The 25,494-nt window shown below is 37.2% G+C and overlaps 1 protein-coding gene across 1 annotated transcript in view; it reads right to left on the minus strand.

Annotated features, from left to right (window-relative positions):
- The window catches only part of mGluR (metabotropic Glutamate Receptor), a 658,640-nt gene that overhangs the window by 97,606 nt on the left and 535,540 nt on the right, over positions 1-25,494 (minus strand). The window contains exon 8 of the mRNA XM_083117726.1: positions 3,098-3,913. Within this exon, the coding sequence (XP_082973852.1) occupies positions 3,098-3,913 (816 nt within the window). The remainder of the gene's footprint in view (positions 1-3,097; positions 3,914-25,494) is intronic.

Consider the following 25,494-nt stretch of genomic DNA (forward strand, 5'->3'; position numbering starts at 1 on the left):
TCTCACATGCCTAGATTATTAACAAATTAATGATAAATATAAAATTAATAGTAAAAAATACGATTTTGTTTTATTAATCCGCGAAAAACTACTTAACGGTTGCGCCTGTCGAAAAACTATAGATAACATTAAATATAGAACGTATATTAGGCTTTCATTAAAAAAAAAAAGATCGTTGAGATTGGGCAGTTGGTTTCAGAGATATAGTCATTTTTTTCAAATGTCAACATCCGCCATCTTGGATTGGCCGCCATTTCTATTATCTACCACTTTGAGATGGCAAGCATGGTTTTTGGCATCCATTTATATCCATGTAACTGTGGTATACGTGAAAATTAGTACCCCCAAATTATACCAACATCTTGACTGGCCCATAGACATTATGACGATAGGATATTCAGAATGAGATTTTTCCGTAATCATATTTACCGAATCTATTATTAACAAGAATTATTGGTACGGGTGGAAGTACATTCTATTAAATGACACTATTATCGGTAATTTACGTAGACCGTTGAGAATGTGCAACAATTGTAGTTTATTTATACTGTTTCGCAATACAGCTGTCCTATTTATAGGTAGCTTACTACAATAGAAATTTGTGTATGATTTCATGTGTCTTTCAGTGACGGCGCCAGTCTGAAATAAGCGTGTGTGTGTGGGGGGAGGGGGTGCTACAGATTTCGGAGTCAATTTTTCGGGGGACTAAGGTATTTACTTAATACTGTACTTAGGTATATTTTTACCAGTGGCATATTTTAGTCAGAATCAAAGATAAATCACTGAGATGTTGCATTTTGTTCCATCACATACAAAAGTACTTTTAGGTACGAATCTTTTACATCAAATAAATTGCAAATATTATATTGTTTTCTTTTCCTAAGCCATTATTTAAGGGAATAGTATCAACGACTTACTATTCATATGAACAGTACAAATTCGCCATAAAAACTACACGCATTATCAACTCGCTGGATATACGAAAAAATACTACACGTAACACTATATCTATCTAGGTTGTTAGTACTTCTTTGCTAAAATGAGAAAATGAACCACAGCAAGACACTACGATAAGACACATCCATTTTTATGAGCAGCTACAACATTGTTTAAATCCAATGATTTTGCAAGCTCTTCAAAGAACAGAACCTCTCGTTACCAATTCGATTACCAAGTTAACACTTGATTTGCCGCAAGCAGCCTTTGATGGGGATTGTATATACACATTTCAATCACGCAAACCTTATAAAGTTCGTAAAAGGCAATTTTGAATTTTTCAACCATTGCAAGCAGCTGCTGAAGGGTCTCTATTTTGAGTTCCTTTCCACCTCATAGTATTTCGTGAACCAAGTGTATCTAGCCGAATTATACTGCAGTAGGTCTATACTGAGTTGCCTCAAACTGCAAAGAATCTGGTAGGGCCTCCCCAATGGCGTAGTGATAACGTCGTCGTCTTGATCAGGGGGTCACAGTTCGATACCCGGTGGAAGATCATGGCACAGTGGTTCATATCCCACTTTAAACTGTAGGTTCAGCCCCCATTAGCCTTTCTGTGCATAAAGTGGACTTAAAACAACAAATCAGTCAATCAATCCAAAGGATCTGGATTCGAACCAGGAGAAGGTCACGTCAGGTTTGACATGGAGGAGTCGGAAACTGACGTTAAATAATGAAATTATGCAAAAACTAACGCCGAAGTTCAAGAATTTGTACTTTTGTGGAGTATCCTAACATGAGACGGCGGGAGTTTGGTTTCCATGCGCTGAAACCTTCTTAAAGCGACTTCCCAACCACAGCAGTTGCTAGGTGCAGGAGTTAGTACCATGTCTATTTTCTCGGATCTTGATCTCATCATATAGTGTCTAGTGTTATTGATGATCACTTCTTCCCTTGCAGCAGCATGAAGCGGGTTGAAAGATATCGATTATCAATCAATCACACGTGACATTTTTCTTACTCATGTAACTGAATATTTGTCTCCTTGAGCATTTTACAGAGGCGAGTCAGCTAAACGCAAAATGCCATGACCATGGCCTATGGTGCATTACCTTTACAGCCTTCGTTCAAGTTGCTGTGACAATACAATCTTCACGATTAGAAATACTCTGCCTAATCCTGCGAAAGTAAGATAGTATTTGACAAGTCAAATAATGCACATGAAAGAAGATTAGCTTCATTCTTTGCAAGAGCGTAAAGTGTAACACGTAATACTGTAATTACTGAGCCATGATGAATTATGTTGCTGATTATCACGCAGGTTATTCTTTTGATAGAAGTATTAGCAAGCGATAACGAGAAGTTGGAAGTTTCATGCATGCAATCTCACTACAAAGTCAACATCTAAAAACTCGGAGCTCCTGTAACTGATGATAAATTAGCTGACGTCATTATTTCACAAGAGGCTAATCTGAATTATGCATAAAGTATATAACACGAAATGATTTTTTTTATATTGAGGTGCTGTACATGGAACAATTTTAGAAACCTCTTCGATTAGTGACGAAATAGATATCTGCTCGACGGACAAACAGATGTCCAAGAGCCATACAATTGATAAATTAGGAATATTGATAGATGTTTATTGCATAACCATAATTTCAGCATTAATATCCCATGTTGAATCCATTTAATGTATTTCGAATCTTTGTATCCTTCATTGGTAAAGGTCAAAGAGATTAATTATTTTGATTATATCAAACACACATTACAAACAATATTGTATGATAATAGTAAACATAACCATTTTCAGGTAAGGTGAAGAAATTCCAGTGTTATGCGGAAAGATAATAAATTGTCTCCCATTAACTTGCCAACTTCTTTGCTTACATAAATATGAGATTAAACGTGTAAACTCATAGTTGAAAATCTTGATGAGCGTCAATGTATAAATGCGAAAACTAAGAGATGTAATGTACTTCCATCGCTGTGTTTATAGTAAAAACAATACATTTTAGTCTCTCTGTCAAATACCACTTATAAGCTAATATTTAAATCAAGTTGGAATCAATATTCCATAGTTGAAAGAGCATTAGTTGCCATGCATGGGAAGGTATTTCTATTTACTAACAGAGTATAATAAAAATATGATTTCACTTACCTCATACGAATTCCCTGTTCCAAAATATATAGGTATAAACGCCAACCATATTATACATGTTGTGTACATCGTGAAACCAATAAACTTGGATTCGTTAAAGTTCTCTGGGATTTTCCTGGTTTTCACAGCATAAACAGTGCATGTTGTTATGAGAAACATATTGTAAATTTGAGAGATTAAGAATGACGAGTCTTGAATTTTACATTTTAGTATCACTTGAGTTCTATCAGGGTACTGAAATCGAGTCCCCGGAGGTTCCATTACCAACCACACCACTGTGGCTAACACTTGCACTGAGATCAGAAAGCACGTAATGATGACCTGAGACTTGGGGCTGATGAACCCAGGACGCCTGGCCGATTTCGATGCTGAATCGAAGATGCGCGAAATTCGATTAGTCTTTGTCAGTAAGGCGCCGTAGATGATGGAGAAGCCAACGCCGACTCCGAATCGCTGGATGATGCACGTCGCGGTGGTGGGTTTGGCCAGTAAGGCGAATGTATTGAGGTAACAGAGCAGAATTCCTCCGAGAAGCATGTAGCTCAGTTCGCGCCCCGAAGCCTTCACCAACGGGGTGTCGTTGTGCTTGATAAAGAGGATGATAACTCCCAGCGTGAGAAGGATTCCAAGGCCTGATATGCAGATCGGAACGATAGCGAACGGTGTAGTCCAACGCATGTACTGTTGGTCCAGATCGTAGCAGGATCGTTTATCTTCGTAAGGCCATCTCCCCCAACCGCAGTCTTTGCATGTGAATTCGTCGTATACATACTCCCAAGCATCGCACTGGTCGCAGATCCAGCAGCAGGTGTCATCCTGAAAGATACAAAAAATGTTCGTCATGCGGTGTGCAATTAACAATGAATATAATAATCATTATTGCTCCCAACAATGTACAATGGATTCTACAAAATGTCTCTTCGAACAGATGGAGGGGTTGAGCTCTGGCACATGCGGAGGCCACTACGGAACTTTGAAGGAATCCACAAGTTCCTGTAACCAGTTTGTGAACGCTGTTTTATGACAATGGGATTTAGCGTTCTGGTCGCATTAACGGAAATGCCACGGATTTTCATTAGTGTTGGGCGATATATCGTCCAGACGATATATCGCGATATTGAAAAAAATATCATCCAGGCGATATCAACTAGAAGATATATCGTCACGATATTTTGGTGATATATATCGTGTCTGCGATATATCGTCACGATATCTTGGCGACATGTATCGTGTTGGCGAAATATCGTCACCATATTTAGCGATATATATCGTGGAGACGATATATCGCAGTTATCACGATACGGAAAAAATATCGTATCGACTGTGACGATAATTTCTTGACGATATATCGCGATATCACATTTCCGAAAAAGTCTATCCCTAAATTTTCCACACGTGTCTCACTTATCGCACAAATGACATGCAACCGAATAGTTGAACCGCACGCTTCGATGTGTAATATTACAACAAAATATTGTGGACACCAAACCTGACCTAACGTACTCATGTAGGCATCTGAGAGAGTGTTTGGAAAGGAAGTGATTTTTTTTACGCGAAAAATTAAATCTAGTAGGTTAACAATGTCAGATTTGGTGTTCTTAGCATTTTGTTTCCGTGACGTCGAAGGGTGGGTTTAACCAAATGACTGTAAAGCACTTGTGTGAGAAATACATGCAGATATTGCTTGAGTTTTCAGATATCAACTGGAAAATACTACAGTACTTTCATACACGATCCAACGTTCGTACATACTTATATAACAATATTTATTTTGTTAAAACGAAGAATTAATCAATAGTTTCTATTTTCACATAGAAATAGATGCCGGTAAGATGTACCGTTGAGTACCGCCAGGAAGAGTACCGCCAGAACACACACAGTGTTCGAAAAGTCCCCACACTACAAATTTTAAAAATTACCACTAGGTTTTTTTTGATGAGTTGGCAACCATAGCAGAATTGGTTTGTATTTTTAGAACATTGAAGCCGTTACGTTACCTTGCTCGGTGCGGGACATAAATTTGCAGCCATGAGACAGACGTGCTTAAAGAGGATTGCTTTCTTGGAAGCATATTTTGAGTCTTAGGCCAGCCGCACACCGGATCTGACACGATGAGTCACGACGCGACGCAACACGACGAAGCACGACGAATCACCACGAGTCACGACACGACGCGACGCAACACAACACGACGGGACAAAAAGCGACACGACGAGTCACTTTGCTTCCGACAAAAAGAAACAAATATTAATTATTGTTATCAGTGATTTTTTTTCTGGAAAGAAAGTTTTCTGTACAAGTTGGTTTGTTGTTATTATTTGTTATTGTGTTTATCATAAGAACTGCTCTAAATATTGTGGTATATAAATGATCATGGATGCATGTACTCACACACACACACACACACACACACACACACACCACACACACACCAGAGGCGCAACCACGAATTTTTGTCTGGGGGGGGCAAATACCAGGATAAACGTACCAATAATAATAATAATAATAATATTATATTAATAATATTTTTATAATAATAATGTTAACATTATTATTATTGTTATTATTGATTTGTTTTATTTTACTTCGCTTATTGCGCTACTTTTGGCTAGTTTGCAAAGATGGGAATGAGTGATGAGATGAAATTGATGAATGGACACTCACAATCATCCATGCCCAAGCCAGAATTCGAAACCAGGACCAACATTATTATTATTATTATTATTAGTAGTAGTAGTAGTAATAGTAGTAGTAGTATCAAAGACTTTATTATCCACGTAAATTATGTAAAAGGGGGTAGAAGGCATTTGTGTTCGAACAAACGATTTCAATTATTTTTTCAACACGTTCAATTTCATTAATAATGGAAAGTAAACATACAAACTATTTTGAAAGACAGAAAATGCAAAATAAATGAATTCCAAATATAATTCTTTTTTACATTAACATTTATAACTCTCATGCACGATATATGTTTCACATTATCCAACATGGAGCGACGTGGACACTAAATTGTGTACATATTCATATTATACTATACAACACATATTATTTAAATACATTACACAACCAATTCATCCATCTCACAATAAACCAACAGCAAAAATTACATAAATTGTCTCTCAAATGTGCACGCTCCCTTTCCTCAAAGCAATTGTTCATTCATTTAAAACAAAATAAGTGAAGACAAGTCTTATTTCTCTGACTGGCAATTTACAATGCATTACAGAGAACAATTGCGAGCAAAGCGAGCAAGAAAATTTTTTGGATCCAATTTTTTGCAGGCTGAAATCAATATTGATTTAGTAGGGTGCAAATAATTTCACGGGACGCCAATGCATTCTCTCATTTACAACTTCTGTGCCTCCCCGATGGCGTAGTGGTAACATCGTCGCCTTGTGATCAAGGGGTCCTGGGTTCCATACCCGGTGGAGGCACATGGGACAGTGGTTCGGATCCCACTTTAAACTGTAGGTCCAGTTCCGATTAGCTTTTCTGTGCGTAAAGTGGACTTAAAACTACAAATCAATCAATCAATTTTACAACTTATTTTCATTTAGATCGTTCGGCGCCCAGAACCGACTCCCGCCGTTCCCCAACTACAGTCCTAAACTTGATAAGATTAAGAAAAACAGGTAAAAATAAAAGCAAGAACATTTTACGGAAAGTATTTTTAATTTGCATAAAATTTGAAGTTGTGGGCGGTAATTGCCCCCTGCAGGCACACTTGGCCGTCAATGTTTGCCCCTTGCCCCCCTAGAACTCATTTCCGTCCAAGGTTGGGGGTGCAATGCCCACCTGCCACCCTCGGTGGTTGCGCCACTGACACATACACACACACATATTTCTTTCGTTAAAATAAAATCCTTTTAGTTTCATTCTCACATATAAAGGTTTCCGGTACGGCGTGCTGTTGCGTACCGCCTGAAAAAAAAAAAAACACTGATTATTATTATTATTATTATTGCATCCAAAGTAAATGTATAAACACAAGATCTATCACATCTGTCACTTCATGAAATTATGTTCTCATTTGTGTCTTAAACGAATAGCACGCACCGCAATATATTATATTGTTCTACATTTCTGGTCCGGCCACCGACAGGAGACAAAATTAATACAATAACTTTATTTTATCCCTTTCATCTATTCTTTACAAGAATTAATGTAACAAAGAATGGGCTTTGGTATGGCGCATTAAACAAATAAAATGGATGTCCAATGTCGCAGCAGTAATAGAGTTTTGCCAGAATGAAGTTCAGGTGCATTCCGGCTTACATTAAGCACTGCCCCCCCCCCCCTCCGGAAAAAGAAAAAAAATAATTCGCGTACTACAACCACATACTTATTCGAGCAATAAATATCGAACAGGCCTGAAGATTGTTTTTCTTGTACAATTTACGATATGTTTTGTACATTACAAGATAATTTCTTATAAGCCTACTTTTTCTTTTTTACGTAATGTAATTCATCTCCTGTACCATCAGCGCATCAATTTTGTCCTTATTATGGTAACCAGTCGAGGCATAGTCGTACGGTGGAGGCCTCGCTTGCACAAGGACGATTAGCTCTGGGTCAAGACCCATTTTTAACCTTGACCGCACCGTGAAGCCTGCATATAATATGTGCTCTCAAACAATACAGTGATGAGTCACATGCATATGGTGCGCTGAGATGAAAGGATTCATATCCTAAACATATCCTAAATTGTACAAGAAAAACAATCTTCAGGGCAGATTGATATTCATTGCTCGAATAACTATGTGGTTGCAGTACGCGAATTAAACTTTTTTTTTTTGGTGGGAGAGCAGCGTTTAAAGTGAGCCGGAATGCACCGGAACTTCATTCTGGCAAAACTCTGTTCCTACTGCAAAATTGGACATCCATTTTATTTATTTAATGCACCATGCAAAAGTCCATTCTTCGTTACATTAATTCCTGTAAAGAATAGATGAAAGGCATAAAATAAAGTTATTTTACTAAATTTGTCTCTTGTCGGTGGAAATGTAGAAAAAATAATATATTGCGGTGAGTGCTATTCGTTTAAGATACGTACAAATAAGAACCTAATTTCCTGAAATGACAGATGTCATAGATCTTGTGTTTATACATTTACTTTGGATGCAATAATAATAATAATAATAATAATAATAATAATAATCAGTGCGGTACGCAACAGCACGCCATACCGGTAACCTTTATATGTGAGAATGAAACTAAAATAATTTTATTTTAAAAAGAAGTATGTGTGTGAGTACATGTAGTATGCATGATCATTTAACCACAAAATTTAGAACAGTTCTTATAATAAACACATTAACAAATAATAACAACAAACCAACTTGTACCGAAAACTTTATTTCCAGAAAAAGACACTGATAACAATAGTTAATTGATTGATCGTCGTGTTGCGTCGCTTCGTGACTCGTCGTGTCAGATCCGGTGTGCGGCTGGCCTAAGTATTTTGAAAATTGTGTAGAGAAACGGATATGTATATCCCCTGAGGATGCAACGCTAGATAAAAGTTGAGTGTATGATCCTGTGGCCGATTTAGTGATGCAAGGGCTCCGTGTATGATAAAAAACCAACACATTGGAAGGCCCGTTTTTGTCACCCAGGATTTTGATCGTCAGGTTAAAGCAAGAATGGATTTATCTGCACGAAAAACGGTGCTTATAAGAAGTTGGAACACCACACACAAATCTTTAAAGATAATGAAATTACACATGTATCGAGTTAAAGTTGTCCAGGAGATGAAGAAGCCAGATATAGATCGCAAATAGATTATTGGACTTCTTTCTTGCAGAAGTAACATTTAAAAAGAAGTGTCACAAACATGTGCGGCGTGTGGAAATATGTTTGCGAGAAAATGGTGGCCATTTTTATCACTTACTGCGAACTGGAATTCTTAGAGAGCAATGTATTGTATAGTCCTCAGAGATTTCAGAATTCCTTGAACTTACTTTAGAGTTATTTTTGATGCTGAGAGGTGTGTGTGTGACAATTCCATTAAGATATTAATAAGTTTATTCAAATATAATTTAAAAAAACTTCAAGTGTGGAAAAGACATTGTACACATCAAAATCGCCTAATACAAGGAGCATTCTGTGGAAATAATTGTGTCTGCTATCTGTTGGATTCCCATTTAAATTTTTGCTATTTTTTATTTAAGATTTTACTTTTATCAATGCGATGTATAAGATGAGTTAATTATATTAAATTAGTGAAAGAACAAACATTTCCTGGAAAGGAGTCGAACCTTGAACTTACTGTGACCAGATCTTGAGTCGCACACTTAACATGGAAAGCAATCGAGACCGGATCATGTTTGTTCAAACTGCGTTAAGCATATCTGGTAGCTTATATTGCCTATAACAAATTAATTTAAATTCTGTTTCAAATTTTGTTGCAATTGGCAATTTGCTTGATTAGTCATTTAAAATGCACCGTGTCCCTTGAACTTGCTGTTAATTTTAACATATTCACTGACCTTATGATTGCTTCATAACTGATTAGTGGTTTAATTTAGTTTCATATAGGCTGTATTTAGTACTTTCATTATGGCTCAATTTAAAACAACAAAATTAGCACTTTTGTTGACAGGAGCTGCAACTTTAAAATTTGTTTGACCACTGTGCACGAGAATGAGCTTAATAATACAAGAGTAATCGCATTATTTTGCCTGCTGTTTTGTGCGCTTTTAATACAGGGTTAAACGAACAAGAACATCGCGTCCCGTTTTCTCCTTCCTTTGTTTATTTTCTATTTATCATTGTGAGATTAATTCGAAACTGTGTATGCGTAAAAATTAAATTAATAAATAAATAGCCAAAAATAATAGGGTAAAAGTAATGCCATACGGCAGTGCAAGTTAGAATTTGCTTATATCAATTCAGGACGTGAAAAATATGATGTCAAATTTCATACACTCACAAGTAGTCTTACTTGTAATTGAAATCATATTCAGTGCTACCATGAGGAACATTTTCTGACGTGGTGAGTTTCTGTTTCAAACAATGTATTACATGACAGTCATGATATATCTACATTACTGCTTTGTCTATCTATTCTATCACATATTTATTCTATGTTGTTGTGCCACATTAAGTGTGCCAGAAGATGACTATTTAGTCAGTCAATTTGCGTGTTTTAAATATCAATATTGAGAGAAAATTAGCACTTTTCTGACCAGCATCATTACATCCATTTTTACTTTAAGTGTCTTTCCTTGAAGGAAACCAAGCCGCTTATGAATAACTAAATGAAACTGGTAAAGTGAAGAGAAACTTTAAACTTAAACGTGTGACAAAGTTTGTATTTTAGTCGGTATCATCAAAGGAATTCTAATAAATCAGGAATATTAAAATTTTGCTCAGATCAAGAAAACATGAAGATCTCTTTGCTTCTCTAACTTCCATATTTCTAAAATCATTCCCACCGTTCCCGAAATAGCTATATCAAATCAAAAATCTCCAATATGGCGGACTGTTTTCAAGACGACGGCCGTCAGAACGCAGATGGCGATTGGCTACTCGACTGAACATATCTTAAGTGGTACAGTGTCTCTCAAAATTTTAGGACAACGACATTTTAAACTAGGCAACCCAATTTACGCAAGGCGTTGGTGGGTTGCGTGTAGAGTTAGGCTCAATTTCAGGGTTGCCACATGCACAATAGATATTTATAAAATACGCGAAAGAAATAAAAAAAACAAGTATTATTGTATATAATGATTAAAAATATCACTATTATATCGAAAGTGACAATTTTTTTTCTCAAAGGAAAAAAAATAGGTTTTCTAGTATTTCATCGCTGATGAGTCTACAGAAAGGAAAAGAGGTGAGAGAAAACGAGAGGTGACAAAGGAGAGGAGAAAGAGAAAGCGAAAGGAGAAGATTAAAAGTAGAGGAGAGAGGAAAGATAGGATAGACGAGGAGAGGAGATGTAGTGAGGAGAATGAAAAAAGATTCTAGGAGAGATGAGGAAAATGGAGCAAAGAAGAGAAAAGAGAAGGAAAACGAGGTGAGAGAAGAGGAGAAGAGAAGAGGGGAGTGGAGAGTAGAGTAAAGGAGAGAGAAATAGAAGAACGAAAAGAAGAGGAGAAGAGTGCAGTGAAGTCGGAAATCTAAGACAGGAGAGGAGATAAGAGGAGTGGAAATGAGTGAGATGGAGATAAGATGCGAGAAAAGTAGGGAAGGCGATATGAGATAAAGCAGAGCTGAAGGAGGGGAGAGAGGAAGGAGAAGAGAAGAGAAGAACAGAAGGGACTGAAGAGAAGAGGTAGTTGCAGAAAATATGGTCTCAGCGTCAAGAATTGATGCATTGATCAAATTATCGACATGAAACATTCAATAACATTTTGAAATGTATTGGAGAATGTATTAGATCGGTTCGAAATGCCTTTTGGCTTAGTTCAGAGCAAGGTAAAATTTTCCATGTAATATCTTTGATTTTACCTGAAATTATACCACTAAAAACATGAATGTAATTTTAATATTTATAAGAATTATCCAATTTTTGTCCACTACTCGGTTCGTTGAAATGGAGATTTTGTAATTTACTATTTCCCCTCCCCCCATCGTTAATTCCAAACTGAATCATTCCGTTTCACCGAGTGCGGACAATGAACACAATGGGATATGTCTAAAAAAATTTTCTGCCACCTACGACCATCAGATTCACAGTCCTGAACGTTAAACACTACACTACAAGCTTTCGCTCCTGAAAGTAAGTAGAAGTAGCTGACCAATGTGAAATGTAGATGCAACTCTCCTCCTACATGTAATGTGCAAACAATACTTGTTTGTAACAAAGAAAAAGAATGTAGTAAGACTCGGCTAAATCATTTAATGGAGAATTGCACATGATGAGAACTTTTCATTCCATATTTGCGGAGGTATCCTTGCATTGAACTCGTGTGGGAAAAGGGGTAAAATTAGTATGTCCTGAATTGCCACAAATATAAATAGTTATTTCATTAATATTTGTCAATGTCTTTGAAGCAGTACACAATTATCGTTAGAGTATCATAATTCACTATCTTATACATGAAAATATCCCTTTGAATGTGTGTCAATTCATTTATTTGTTTATTTTTTTTATAAATTCCATATGCAGAACAATGTATCCACTATACACTTCTATTAAAATAATGTTACCATGCTCTTGTTTATAATAAAAGGAGAATTATAAAAGAGAACACCGCCTAAGGAGAATCGAACCTGGGACCGCTAGCAGACTAATCAAGAACTCTAACCACTATTTTTTTAATTTTTTTATTGTCTCATTCTGATATACAAGTTATGGAATTACATTGTTTTTGACATAAGTGTATTACTGCTATTACAATTTGTATTTCTATCTGGTTAACCTTTACATTTTTGTTTGACCTAAATTAAGTATAAAGCACTAATAAGAAATTTCCATACCATTTCTTCCTTTCTTGGAGAGGAATTTTTTCATATTGTTCTTGCAAGAATATACTGAATTGTTTCTGAAAACTGCTCTCGTCATTGTGAAATATATATAATAAGTATTCTGTTAAACACTACACCACGCCCTTACCTTCGATTGAATCAACAATTTTTAAGTATTCTGTCCCTCCAATATTGTAAATGTCGTTGGGTATGACCCTGTGGCCGAGTGGTTAGCACATCTCGCTGTGACGCTAAGGGTCCCGCGTTCGAATCCCGGTCGGGCTTGGTTGTTTGTGAATGTCCATTCATCAATTTCATCATTTCATCACTCATCCCCATCTTCACAAATTAGCCAAGAGGCACAAAACGCGAAGTAAAATAAACTAAATCAATCAATCAATCAATCGTTGGGTATACATGTAGTCGAACTTTTACTTTAATTTTGAATTGCTTTCTTGTAGTATAACAGATATATTCGACAAATAATTTTCGAAGTGATGAAGAAAAACGAGAACATTTTTAGTTGTGAAAATGCGAGTTATTTCTTCTAACTTATTATTGTGATTAGACATTATTAATGGAAAACATCTAGAGGCTTGAACATTGCAGGACGATATTCTTTTGCTATGATACTGCAATAGACGAAATGCTTGTTTACTGACGCAAGCGCTCTTTCGTATTTCTTTTAAATTCTTCCACATTCCTTTAGTTGGGTTAAAAGTAAATAAAAATATTGCTTGCATTTCTGTCATTGACGTAGACTAGGCCCTTACGCAGGATTTCTTTGAGGGAGGTGCCAGACTCAAATTTATATATATATAAGAGAGAGAGAGAGAGACAGATATTACAAAATAGTTCAAATAGTGCAAGCGCCATTGAAAAGTCATGACAATTCTATGTTTAGAAAATAATATATTTATAAATTAAATGTTGCGCACTAGGAATTATTATTACAATAAAGAACATGTCTAATTGTGAGTTAAGAAAAAAACAATAATAAAGAGACATTCTCGTATCACGATTGCAGTTCGAAAAAGTTGGGAAAGGGATTGAAAGTAACGCACTGTCCTGACTAAATCGGTGAATTGGACGTCTGGTAGCCTTGCATTATAAAACTAAAATCATTAAATATTGCAGCCTGAAGACTTTTGTGCAAGAAACAGATTAATTTATGTAAGAACAAAATAGAAATTTTTACACATTTCTAAAATCGACGATGTTATTTTCGTAGTTATTGATAGGTTCACATTTAAATATTTCAGGGTTCGAAGGGTGGCCTCCATGCCCCCCCCCCCCCCCCGGGTACTGACCTGACCTAATGTAGACAGTGAGAGAGAAATTTTGGAGAATCTTTCTATTAAATTTATTATCAGATAGGTTCATTGACAATCGTGAACTTTTCGTTTAATAGATAATATTTGGTTTTATACGACGGGAGAACATTGGTCGAAATTCCTTTCTTGCTCTTTTGAGAGAATATATACTTCTACAATAGCAATCGCGTTCGGAAACGGTGAAAAAAAATGACTTTGTTTTCAAAGGCAGACAAGCTTGGTAGCGTAGCTTGCTCGCGTTCAAAGTGACTCAATCACTCTATTCAAGGCCGCTTCTTATCGCAAAACTGTGCGCCCATGCACAGTGTCTGCACCCAGCAAGTTACAAGTGACCAGAGTCGAATTTTAAAGAAAATCTGAAGAATGATAGATTTCATCAGAGGCGGCTAGGCGGACACTAGCTCAACATGCAATAGTTTAAGTGATAATTTCTGACAAAAAAGAAACCTTATTGAATAAGTATTGGGATAGTAATACGTGTATCCGTTCCTTTTTAACAATGTAAGCTCGAAAACAATCTGTATTCCATTTGTTTATATTGGCAAATTGGTCAACCGGAGTTTATTATAAGGAACTATTTCATAGATGTTCATGTAACCGTTATAAAATTACAAATAAAGTATAATCACAAGCTTAGATATACAAACAACGAAGAAATAAATTCAGAGTTAATTTTCAAATGCATGTGTATAGAGTAATTCTAGAAGTACAGAGCTATATCAGAGTATTGGACTTCTTTTTGCAGGATAACGTTTACAATATTGACGCGACAGAATAATTAAGAATTGTTGCTCCAAGGGAAACAAAGGGCGTAGTGTATTGGTTAGAGTTATTGAAAGCATTGATTGCGGTCCCAGGTTAGATCCTCCTTAGGAGGTGTTCTTTTTGTAATTCTCCTTTTATTATGAACAAGAGCATGGTAACATTATTTTAATAGAAGTGTATAGTGGCTACATTGTTCTGCATATGGAATTTATTAAAAAAATAAATAAATAAATGAATTGACACACGTTCAAAGGGATATTTTCATGTATAAGATCGTGAATTATGATACTCTACGATAATTGTGTACTGCTTCAAAGACATTGACAAATATTAATGAAATAACTATTTATATTTGTGGCAATTCAGGACATACTAATTTTACCCCTTTTCCCACTCGAGTTCAATGCAAGGATACCTCCGCAAATATCGAATTAAAAAGTTCTCATCATGTGCAATTCTCCATTAAATGATTTAGCCGAGTCTTACTACATTCTTTTTCTTTGTTACAAACAAGTATTGTTTGCACATTACATGTAGGAGGAGAGTTGCATCTACATTTCACATTGGTCATCTCCTTCTACTTACTTTCAGGAGCGAAAGCTTGTAGTGTAGTTTTTAATGTTCAGGACTGTCAATCTGACGGTCGTAGGTTCAAACCCTTCCGGTGGCAAAAAATTTTCGTAAGTTTTAGACATATCCCATTGTGTTCATTGTCCACGCTGCGTGAAACGGAATGATTCTGTTTGAAATTAACGATGGGGGAGGATAAATATTAAATAACAAAACCTCCATTTCAACGAACCGAGTAGTGGACAAAAATTGGATAATTCTTATAAATATTAAAATTACAATCATGTTTTTAGTGGTATAATTTCAGGTAAAATCAAAGATATTACATGGAAAATGTTGCCTTGCTCTGAACTAAGCCAAAAGGCATTTCGAACCGATCTAATACATTCTCCAATACATTTCAAAATGTTATTGAATGTTTCATGTCGATAATTTGACCAATGCATCAATTCTTGACGCTGAGACCATATTTTCTGCAACTACCTCTTCTCTTCAGTCCCTTCTGTTCTTCTCTTCTCTTCTCCTTCCTCTCTCCCCTCCTTCAGCTCTGCTTTATCTCATATCGCCTTCCCTACTTTTCTCGCATCTTATCTCCATCCCACTCATCTCCACTCCTCGTATCTCCTTTCCTGTCTTAGAGTTCCGACTCCACTGAACTCTTCTCCTCTTCTTTTCGTTCTTCCCTTTTTCTCTCCTTTACTCTACTCTCCACTCTTCTCTCATCTCGTTTTCCTTCTCTTTTCTCTTCTTTGCTCTATTTTACTCATCTGTCCTAGAATCTTCTTCAATGCTCCTCACTACATCTCCTCTCCTCGTCTATCCTCTCTTTCCTCTCTCCTCTACTTTTAATTTTCTCCTTTCGCTTCCTCTTTCTCCTCTCCTTTGTCACCTCTCGTTTTCTCTCACCTTTTTTTCCTTTCTGTAGACTCATCAGCGATGAAATACTATAAAACCTATGTTTTTCTGTGAGAAAGAATTTTAACACTTGCGATATAATAGTGATATTTTTAATAATTTTATACAATAATATTTATTTTTATTTCTTTCGCGTATTTTATAAATATCTATTGTGCATGTGGCAACCCTGAAATTGAGCCTAGCTCTACACGCAACCCACCAACGCCTTGTGTAAATTGGGTTGCCTAGTTTAAAATGTCGTTGTCCTAAAACTTTTGAGAGACACTGTACAACAATTAATTCTACCAAGTCTCTTGCTTTTATTAAAAACCAATGATTCCTGACTTAACCGCCGGACTGTGATTGAGAGACACTTTTTTGGTACTATCCTCCATTTGGAGACACATTTTATGGTGTACCCTTCATTAAAATGCATTAAAACTTATATCGTTTTAAAGCTTATAAAATAGGTTACTACTTTTATTCGAAACAATTTCTTGTCATTTAATATGTTCAAAAGTTAGAAGGCAAAAACTTTAAATAGTACTACAAAAAAATCCCTTTTTGAAAATTACTTTTTAAATTACGGCACCAAATCACTGACATTATCGAAAAGGTCAATAACTGAGAGTCTATGAAATTGATGCTTGGACGGCGGGCGCTGGGAGGGGGGGGAGCACCGCGAGGAGGGGAACTTACACTACTAGTAGTGTTCTAACAACTGATCAAAATTCAGCTTTTACGGAATTATTCCCGACATGAAACCTTTATTGACTGGTCTAAATTTGAACTCACTACGAAGCCATGAACTTTCAGTTCAAATCGTAAGGTATGGTAGTGTTTCGTTTTCCCATCATTTACTTCATATGTTCCTCGAGTTAGAAGAGCGAAGTATAATGACTAAACACAATTAATGCATTTATTTTCTCGTTTACATCAAAGAATAATCAAACAAATAAATAATTTACAGCTAAAGTAAAGTTCTGCCATGCTTACAAAGATACGATAAAAATAGAACACATTTAGACCACTCCATGTTCTTGTCAAGTGGCCGGTAAATATTTTTGTTCACTAGCGAACTCTAGGGTTAAAAATAAGAAGTAGATATGACGTCAGGCGTGATCTGATTGGTGCTACTCAATACGAGCTCGAGTGTTCAAGAGCGACCAGGAAGGCTGGGACATTCGAGTTCTGGGTAGCACGGCTATCATTAATCGATTGATTGATTGAATTGGTATTTTAAGTCCACTTTATGCACAGTAAGGCTAATCGGGACTAGACCTACAGTTTAAAGTGGGATCCGAACCACTATGTGCCTCCACCGGGTATTGAACCCGGGACCCCTTGATTACAAGGCAGCGATGCTACCACTGCGCCATCGGGGGGCAGCACGCCGATCACGTACGTACACTAACGCCATTCATGTAAAGGTAGAGTTCGTTAGATCTAATTTGTAGAATTAGTCTGTGTATTTAAGTTAACCTGTGTGTTTAATGGAACGGGAGAAGGATTCCAAAGGATTTTTGTTACCATTAGTATATTTTGCAATTTGTTTTCACAAGACGTGTAATAAAAGGCATGTAATATATCTATTTATCAGTTTTCCTTGAAGCATTCTGGTAATAATTTTAACATCTTTATTTTCAATGAACATTCTCTAGACGCACAGGACTCTATGTACGCTCCACTGCGCGGTCACATCAGCCTCGATTCCTCCCGGAAGTTTTACTCAAAGGAATCGTGGGTGGTGATAACATGTAGAAGATATGTCAGTATTTAGGACAGTCAACAAGGGATGCTTTTGGGGTCCAACAAGGAAGATAATCTGGAAAAGCTGGAACAAATTTTATTATCTTCGTAAAAGTTATGACAGAAATTAATCTACATAAAATTCTCTGCAAAAAATGTTCTGTACATTTTTCTTCTAGGATGTGCCGTTTAGGTGCTAGAGGAGCGAGGAATTTCACCTTTTTCCCCACCCCATTTTGCAAAACTGAAGGAAACATATTTTTCTTGAGGTCCTCATTTCCTATTAAACTAGAGGTGCATCTATTCTAAATGTCCTCCCCCGTGGCCGTGCTGTCTAAGGCTCTATGCTTTGGACTCTGACTGCGGAACGGCATGGGTTCTAGTCCGCTTGGGTTTTCGGCCTGTGTATACGACCGGTGGCAACCCACCATCGTGAGGCAATCGGGGAGCTACGAGTGAGTAGCGTAACCCTGTCTGGGAAATCTCCTATAACGAGGAGGGTTCGACGTGCTGACCCCACGTCACTCCATTACCGGTTATAACACCATTAAGCCTTGTTTCTATGATTATGAAAAAATGAATATGCTGACCAAGGCAGTAATTTATTTTATTAAAAACATAAACTAAAAGTAACGTTTAGTACTTGATACAGAGTCTGAAGAAGACCTTGCTAGAAGGTTGAAACGTTACGTTTAGTTTATGTTTTTAATAAAATAAATTACTGCCTTGGTCAGAATATTTAATTTTTCCATTACCGGTTGAAGATCTCCACACCTCTAGGTAGGATTGTGTATAATTGTCGAATTGGATATTCTATAATATTAAATCGGAATTGTGATAACTCATTTTGACTTGCAGAAACTTGTTTTAATAGTTAAATTTCATAAAATCAAGTAAATACACAGCTATATGCAGCACAGTGACTTTTTAAGGGTTTTGTTGTGCGGTTTAAATCAGTGCTCGGAGTGAGAGAGCTGTTGCATTATTGTGTCAAAATCGATGAGGGACAAGGACAAATCCACACAACACACCTACATAGCAACTTTGTTTCGTTGTTGCCAGAGCTGCTGAGGGGCGAGTAAGGTGGAAGTAACAAGTTAATGGGTTTTCCTGAGAATTTTGTAAAACATTAGTGGAATTTTCCCCAGAACAATTAAAATTTTCGAAGATATTCAAGAATTCATGAAAAATTAGTCGTTGATTTTAATGTGAATTCATTTGATAGAATTACTTCCAGAAAGATACATTGTGTGTTTTCTTGTTCTTTTTTACGTCGTTTGCTGCTTCACCAGTGACTATGATGGTCAATGATGATTAGATGATATTCATAAAATGACTCTTATACAGGACTCTTCTTTACACTTCTGCGTAGTCTTGCTCCACAGATTTCAGAGGTAGAGTATAAACTCACTAAGCAACCTCTCAGATGAAGCAACCCATTATAGCGCGTCCAGATACTGAGTGGAACATTGCATGCGTCTTTCGGTGAGCGTTCGCCCGGCCCATACACCACGCTGCGCAGTTCCTAAGTATTGTGTTAGAAATTTATAGCATTATTCTTATTTCTTCACCTCTACAAAGAATACAGGGACAACACGAAGACACCCGGAATGACACGACAGCTCATTTGGAGGCGCTGCAAACGGTACAAAAGAAATAACTATAGAAACTTCCAGTCTTATGGCATGGAAATGCCGCAAGACACGTTTCGGCACGGAGTGAGGCAGTAGGGGCATTTTATATTCGAAGGAGAGAGCGGAAATTTATGCACAGCTGCGTGCCGAAGATCGGCGTGCCATAGTGGGCAACAAGGTTTATGATGCAGGTTGAGTTTGGGCCCTCCCCGATGGCGTAGTGGTAACGTCATCGCCTTGTAAACACAAGGTCTCGGGTTCAATATCCGGTGGAAACACATTGCGCAATGGTTCATATCCCACTTTAGACTCTAGGTCCAGTCCCGATTAGCCTATATGTGCATAAAGTGAACTTAAAGCAACATATAAAACAGTTTGACATTGTTTTCTTAAGTCCACCTTATGTACAGAAAGTCTAATAGAGACTGGTCCTACAGTTTAAAGTAGGGTCTGAACCAATATCTGCCTCCACCGGGTATTGAGCCCGAGACTCCTTGAATACATGGTAACAAAGTTACAACTACGCCATCGGCGAAGCCAGGTTTATGATGCAGACATGTGGTGCGTTGCTTTTTTTCTTGAAGAATTTCTGTCCTAATCGCTGGAATTGAAACATCATTTGACAGTGGCACCGAATATGATGCAGAGATTCGGAAAACCACCGTGTGGAATCTTCTGCTGGGCAGAGATACCAGGTTCGAATCTTGGATAAGTGTACATAATTTTTACGAATGTTCAAGAGATTTCCTTACAATGTAGAAGAAAACTAGTTATGCTTTAAGAGCAGAAGACGAAGGAATCGAAGAGAATTGTGTGATGGATGCAAGGAACGATCTTCAATGTCCATCACCCAGCTAAACGTCGACCGAGCATGTAATTCATGGTGTGCGGGAGTATGGTCTGATGGAGTAATTAATGAGTCTGTGGTATCCATCCCCGTTGAAATTGTTCGTTCCACGTTAATGGATACGCTGATGCTTAGGAGGGCAATATGCTGCCTCGATGGCCTGGCGCGTTCAGTCAAGCTATTACAACGGAAGACATAGTTCCGGCCTGGACATGAACAATTCATTGTTTCTGGTATTTCAACCTCCGTGAAGTAACTAAATATAAACACAGAAGCAAGACGTAAATGCAATCCGCAAATGTCATTCACTTAAATTACATTAAAAGAAGAAGTAAAGTGCTCCCCTGTGCTTTTCACCACGCCATGAATGCGTTCAATGGATATGGAGTTAGGGCCCCACAATTTCTTGATCGCGGTCAAAGGTGGGGGGTGATCTGATCAGCACGACACCCCTGGCCGCCTTTACCCCCCAGAGTTTCCTCCAGGAACCCACCCACTTTATACGACGCTGGGTGGGCGCCGGAGCCAGTTCTCCCCCGTCGGGGTTCAAACCCGAGTCTCACGCATGGTAGTCACACAAATCATTACAGAAGTTTTGACTGTATAAACATTGCTACTGACGAAGTAAAATGTATAGTAATTGTATTTTATTAAAAAAATATTTACATGTATGAAAAATCTGGTAAATTAATCAGGGGAGTTATGATCGTTATTGTTCCCATGCAAAGGTAAAAAAGTAAAGTGTTCCCCTGTGCATAGCACCACGCCATGAAGGCGTATAGGGGGTGTGGGGGTAACGCCCCACACTTTCTTGATCCGGTCGTGAGTGGGGGTGATGTGATCAGCATCACGCCCCTGACCGCCTTTACCCCCCAGGGTTTCCCCCAGGTACCCATGTTATTCGACGCTGGGTGGGCGCCGGGGCCGCTTTCACCGTTAGAAAAGTTCCCGGATTTGAACCGGCCGGGGGTCGAACCCGGGACCTTGAGCATGGTAGTCAGACGCGTTACCGACTTTTTTTTTTTTTTTTGACTTTTTTTTTTTTATTACATTTTGCAATTTATTACATTACATTTGCAATTTACATTTCAACTCATTGGGCAAGTAAACATTACAGTAAGAAAATTAGCATACAATCTATTTCTTTTACAGTCAGGTATCCTGTGGTATTCTTGATGGAGGTAATTTACAAATTGTATATTAAAATCTGGTTGCCGATATGTCGATAGGAAATAGGCATAGTGTCCTAGGAGCCATTGTACACTTTTACGTTTTGTTTTTGGGTAATATTCAAAAGCTGGATATAAAAGAATATCTACAGAGATGTTATACACTGATGTTCGACAAATAGTACTCACAAGTTTCCTTATATAAAGCCATGATGTTTCTATTATTTGGCATTCACTCAGTCTATGGATTAAACTATCAGATACATTACATTTGGCACACATTGGCGTATTTATTAATTTAAGATCATAGAGTCTCTCTCCAGTGATTAATTTTTGGTGGACAATTATATACCATGCTGATCGGATTCGTGATGTAAGATGGTGAGCCTGAATATTATTCCATATTTCTCTCCACTTCATTCTGGGATTTTGCTCAATAATTTTACATGTTGGTTGTTCTAATTTACATAGTCTGCGATATATTTCCGATGTCACTGGTATTGTTAATATCGGAGATTGTAATAGGGCATAACTAATATCCACTATTGTTGACTTAAAATACCATAAAGTGTCTACCAGTCTAGTAATATCAATAGGAGCCTCTAGTGAAATATAGTCCAAAGCGCTTCTCAAAACTTTACTTGTGAGGCTGAGTGGATGCTGAATCAATGTCTGCGTGTCAGCTTGAATACGTAAGGCCTGGCATTTGAGTTCTATATTCACAAGATTCATTCCTCCCTCGGCAAAAGGCAAACAAAGTAATACATGTTTCACCCTCAATATCTGACCATTCCAAATAAACCAATTTACTGCACTCTTAAGTTTATTTATATCTAACTTCCGTAGTGGAAGGATTTTTGCCATGTACCATACCTTTGACAGTGCATAGACATGTACAAAGGTCACCCTTGACTGTAAACTAAGGCTGCGAAATTTATTTGTTTGTAATATCGCTTTAACCCCAGTTATTACTCTATCATAATTTAATTGGATCATACTTTGAATAGAGTGTGTATATATTATACCTAGTATACGTATCATTTGTACAACCTTAAAATTACCTCGCTGCGAGTGAGAATGAACCAAATTTAAATTCAAAATGGACGATTTTTCTTGGTTTATTTTTAATCCCGACCATTTTCCAAATTTCTGTAATACTTGACATGTTTCATCAATATCAGACTGTTCATTTATTAATACAGTAATATCGTCAGCATACGCTAACACCTTAATGGTAGTAGAGTGTATGTTAATTCCTTGAACCTTTCGGCCTATTTCACACAGAATGGGTCTCAGTGCAATACAAAACGCTAACATCGACAAAGGATCTCCTTGCCTTACACCTTTATAAATATAGAGTTCTTTTGTCAGAAAACCATTTATTTGAATTTTTGCTGTTGCATGACTATAAAGACTTTTAAATACTGAAAGAAAATGTCCACGTATACCGTAGCCCTGCAAAACGTTAAATAGATATTCATGATTTATCGTGTCAAAAGCACGTTCAAAGTCTAATGCTAATATAGCATTTTCAGGGTTTTTGTTCTGTAGTCTATAACATGTAATTATTTCACGCATCGTTTGTAAAACATTTGTGATTTTCTTATTTAAACCAAAAACATATTGATCCTCTCCTACTAATTTGTCGACATAAGGCATAAGTCTGCCAAGCATACATCGCGCCAATATTTTATAATCCGTACAAAGGAGGGTGATGGGTCTATAATGACCAGGTTCGCTTGGTTTTGGACATTTTGGGATTAGAATTATAATACCCGTATTGGAAGATTTACCCATTTGATACTTGCTAAACACTGCATTTATCCAATCCGTTATTGTTTGACCCATCAATTTCCAAAAGGTTTGATAAAACTTATTGGGTATCCCATCCCAACCAGGAGCTGAAAATGATTGCCCTACCTTAACCGCTCGAAACACTTCCTCACTTGTATATTCTTTGTTTAAGTTTTCACTTTCTTCATCTGTAAAAACCTTTGATTCGGATGCCAATTCATCCATTAAAGCTCCATTATATGACGCTGGTTGGGAATATTGTTGCTCAAAATAATTATAAATGCAATTACGTATTTCAGGGGCTGAATTGATCTTTGTTCCCCCATTAACAAATATTTCACTAATACATTGTCTTTTAGCATTTTTTCTTTCATGAATTACATGGCTGATAGAGGCGACCTCATCGTTGTCAAAATGAGGAAGTCTACTACGAATTTTGACCCCTTGACGCCTTTCTGCAGTCATTTTTAACAATACAGCTTGTATACGTTTGACTTCAGTTTGCACTTTTTTTCCGTCTGTTGCTTGCTGAATTTGTTTACGCAATACCCTGTAGTAAAAATTATATTTATTTGTCCACTCTCTCGACCGTTCCTTACAGTAACTGATACAAAATCTTTTTATACCCGGTTTGAGAATCTCCTCCCACCAGCGGATTATATCTATCCTCCTCAGACGGTGTGTTATCCATCTCGACCATTGGTCATTAAATGCTTGTTGGAAATTTTTCTCATTAAGAATTGAAGCATTTAATTTCCAACAACCGTACCCTCTCGGGACTATTGGAATGTCCACATTTATCATCATAATGACAGCACTGTGATCTGAAAAACATGTAGGTGTTATACTGATGGACTTTACGTTCTGACGTAATGTGGGTGTGACATAAAATCTATCCAAACGGGATGCACAATTGTCACGTATATACGTGAAACCCCTCTGCCCAAAACATTTGTCACTCCAGACATCTGTGAAGTTAAAGCCAGTTACTAATTTTTGCAATGAATTCGACGTGTTAAATCCAGGTCTTTGATCCTGCGGATACAATACACAATTGAAATCTCCCCCACATATTATGTGTTCTCTCCTACCCTGCATTTCAACAGCAACTTCCTGCGCAAAAAACTCATCCCTTTGTTTTCTACACTGTGACCCGGATGGAGCATATATGTTATATATCCATACATTTGCAACTTTTGCTGATATGATTCTATTATTAGGATGACATACCACATTTGTGAGGGGAACCGTATTACGTGTTAACAAAGCTGTTCCTGTCGATTGGAAATTTGCATTATTATGAACTCTTATCGTTGGGGAAAAATTGAAATTCATTTGTCCACATTCTTGGAGAAATACAATATCTAATGATGCTTGTATAATAAAGTCCTCTAACGCCGCCTGTTTTGTAAGGGATTTCATTTTGTTTATATTTATTGTAGCAAAACGAAGGGTCGTCATCATAAATACTATGAACAAAATTTTTGGGATTGGGTATTCCCAATACTTATACTTCCACCTTTGCCCCATCTAAGAGTAATAATTCGTACACTATTTTTATATGCCCCTAATGTTATACACCAAAAATTAACAAACACACTAACAATATTATTTTAGTAGGGGGGGGGGGAGGAAATACCCCTTCCCTTTGTAAAGCTTAATCCATAAATATCTACCACCACGCAATACAATATCATTAACTTTCTGACAGTCCATATAAAAATATTCATTCCAAATAATACTATTTTCTAATCTTAAAGTGATTACCTGTATCCAGTATTCACAAACTTTCATGGCCTATCGGACTTGGATCAATAACCATGTCTTGGACATTTGTTTTTACATGTCGCAATGATCGTCTTTTCGTCCGATTGCTGCCTGACACTTTCCTTATACTCTTTGGTCGTTTTTGTGAGCCGGAAACCGAACGACCCGTACTACTTTGGACACTTCCACTTTCACTATCAGTTTCCGAATCTTTTTCCTGTTTAGCTTCTTGTCTGAAGTCCTTTTGCTTGGTCTGATTCTGCTTCCTCTCCTTGTTGCTCTGTAGCACTTCATCACTCGATTCCTCTTGCACTTTAGTTGTGTCTTCTTGTCGTCTTAGTGGTCCACCCTTCTTCTGCTCCATAGTATCCAGGGGCATTTCTTCACTTTGTCGCGTAAGTTGAACATTTAACACAGGTTCTTTTGGTTGATCTTGCATATTTTCTTCAGTTCC

Source organism: Lepisma saccharinum, chromosome 2, assembly GCF_977018435.1.
Source record: "Lepisma saccharinum chromosome 2, izLepSacc3.1, whole genome shotgun sequence".
NCBI lineage: Eukaryota > Metazoa > Arthropoda > Insecta > Zygentoma > Lepismatidae > Lepisma > Lepisma saccharinum.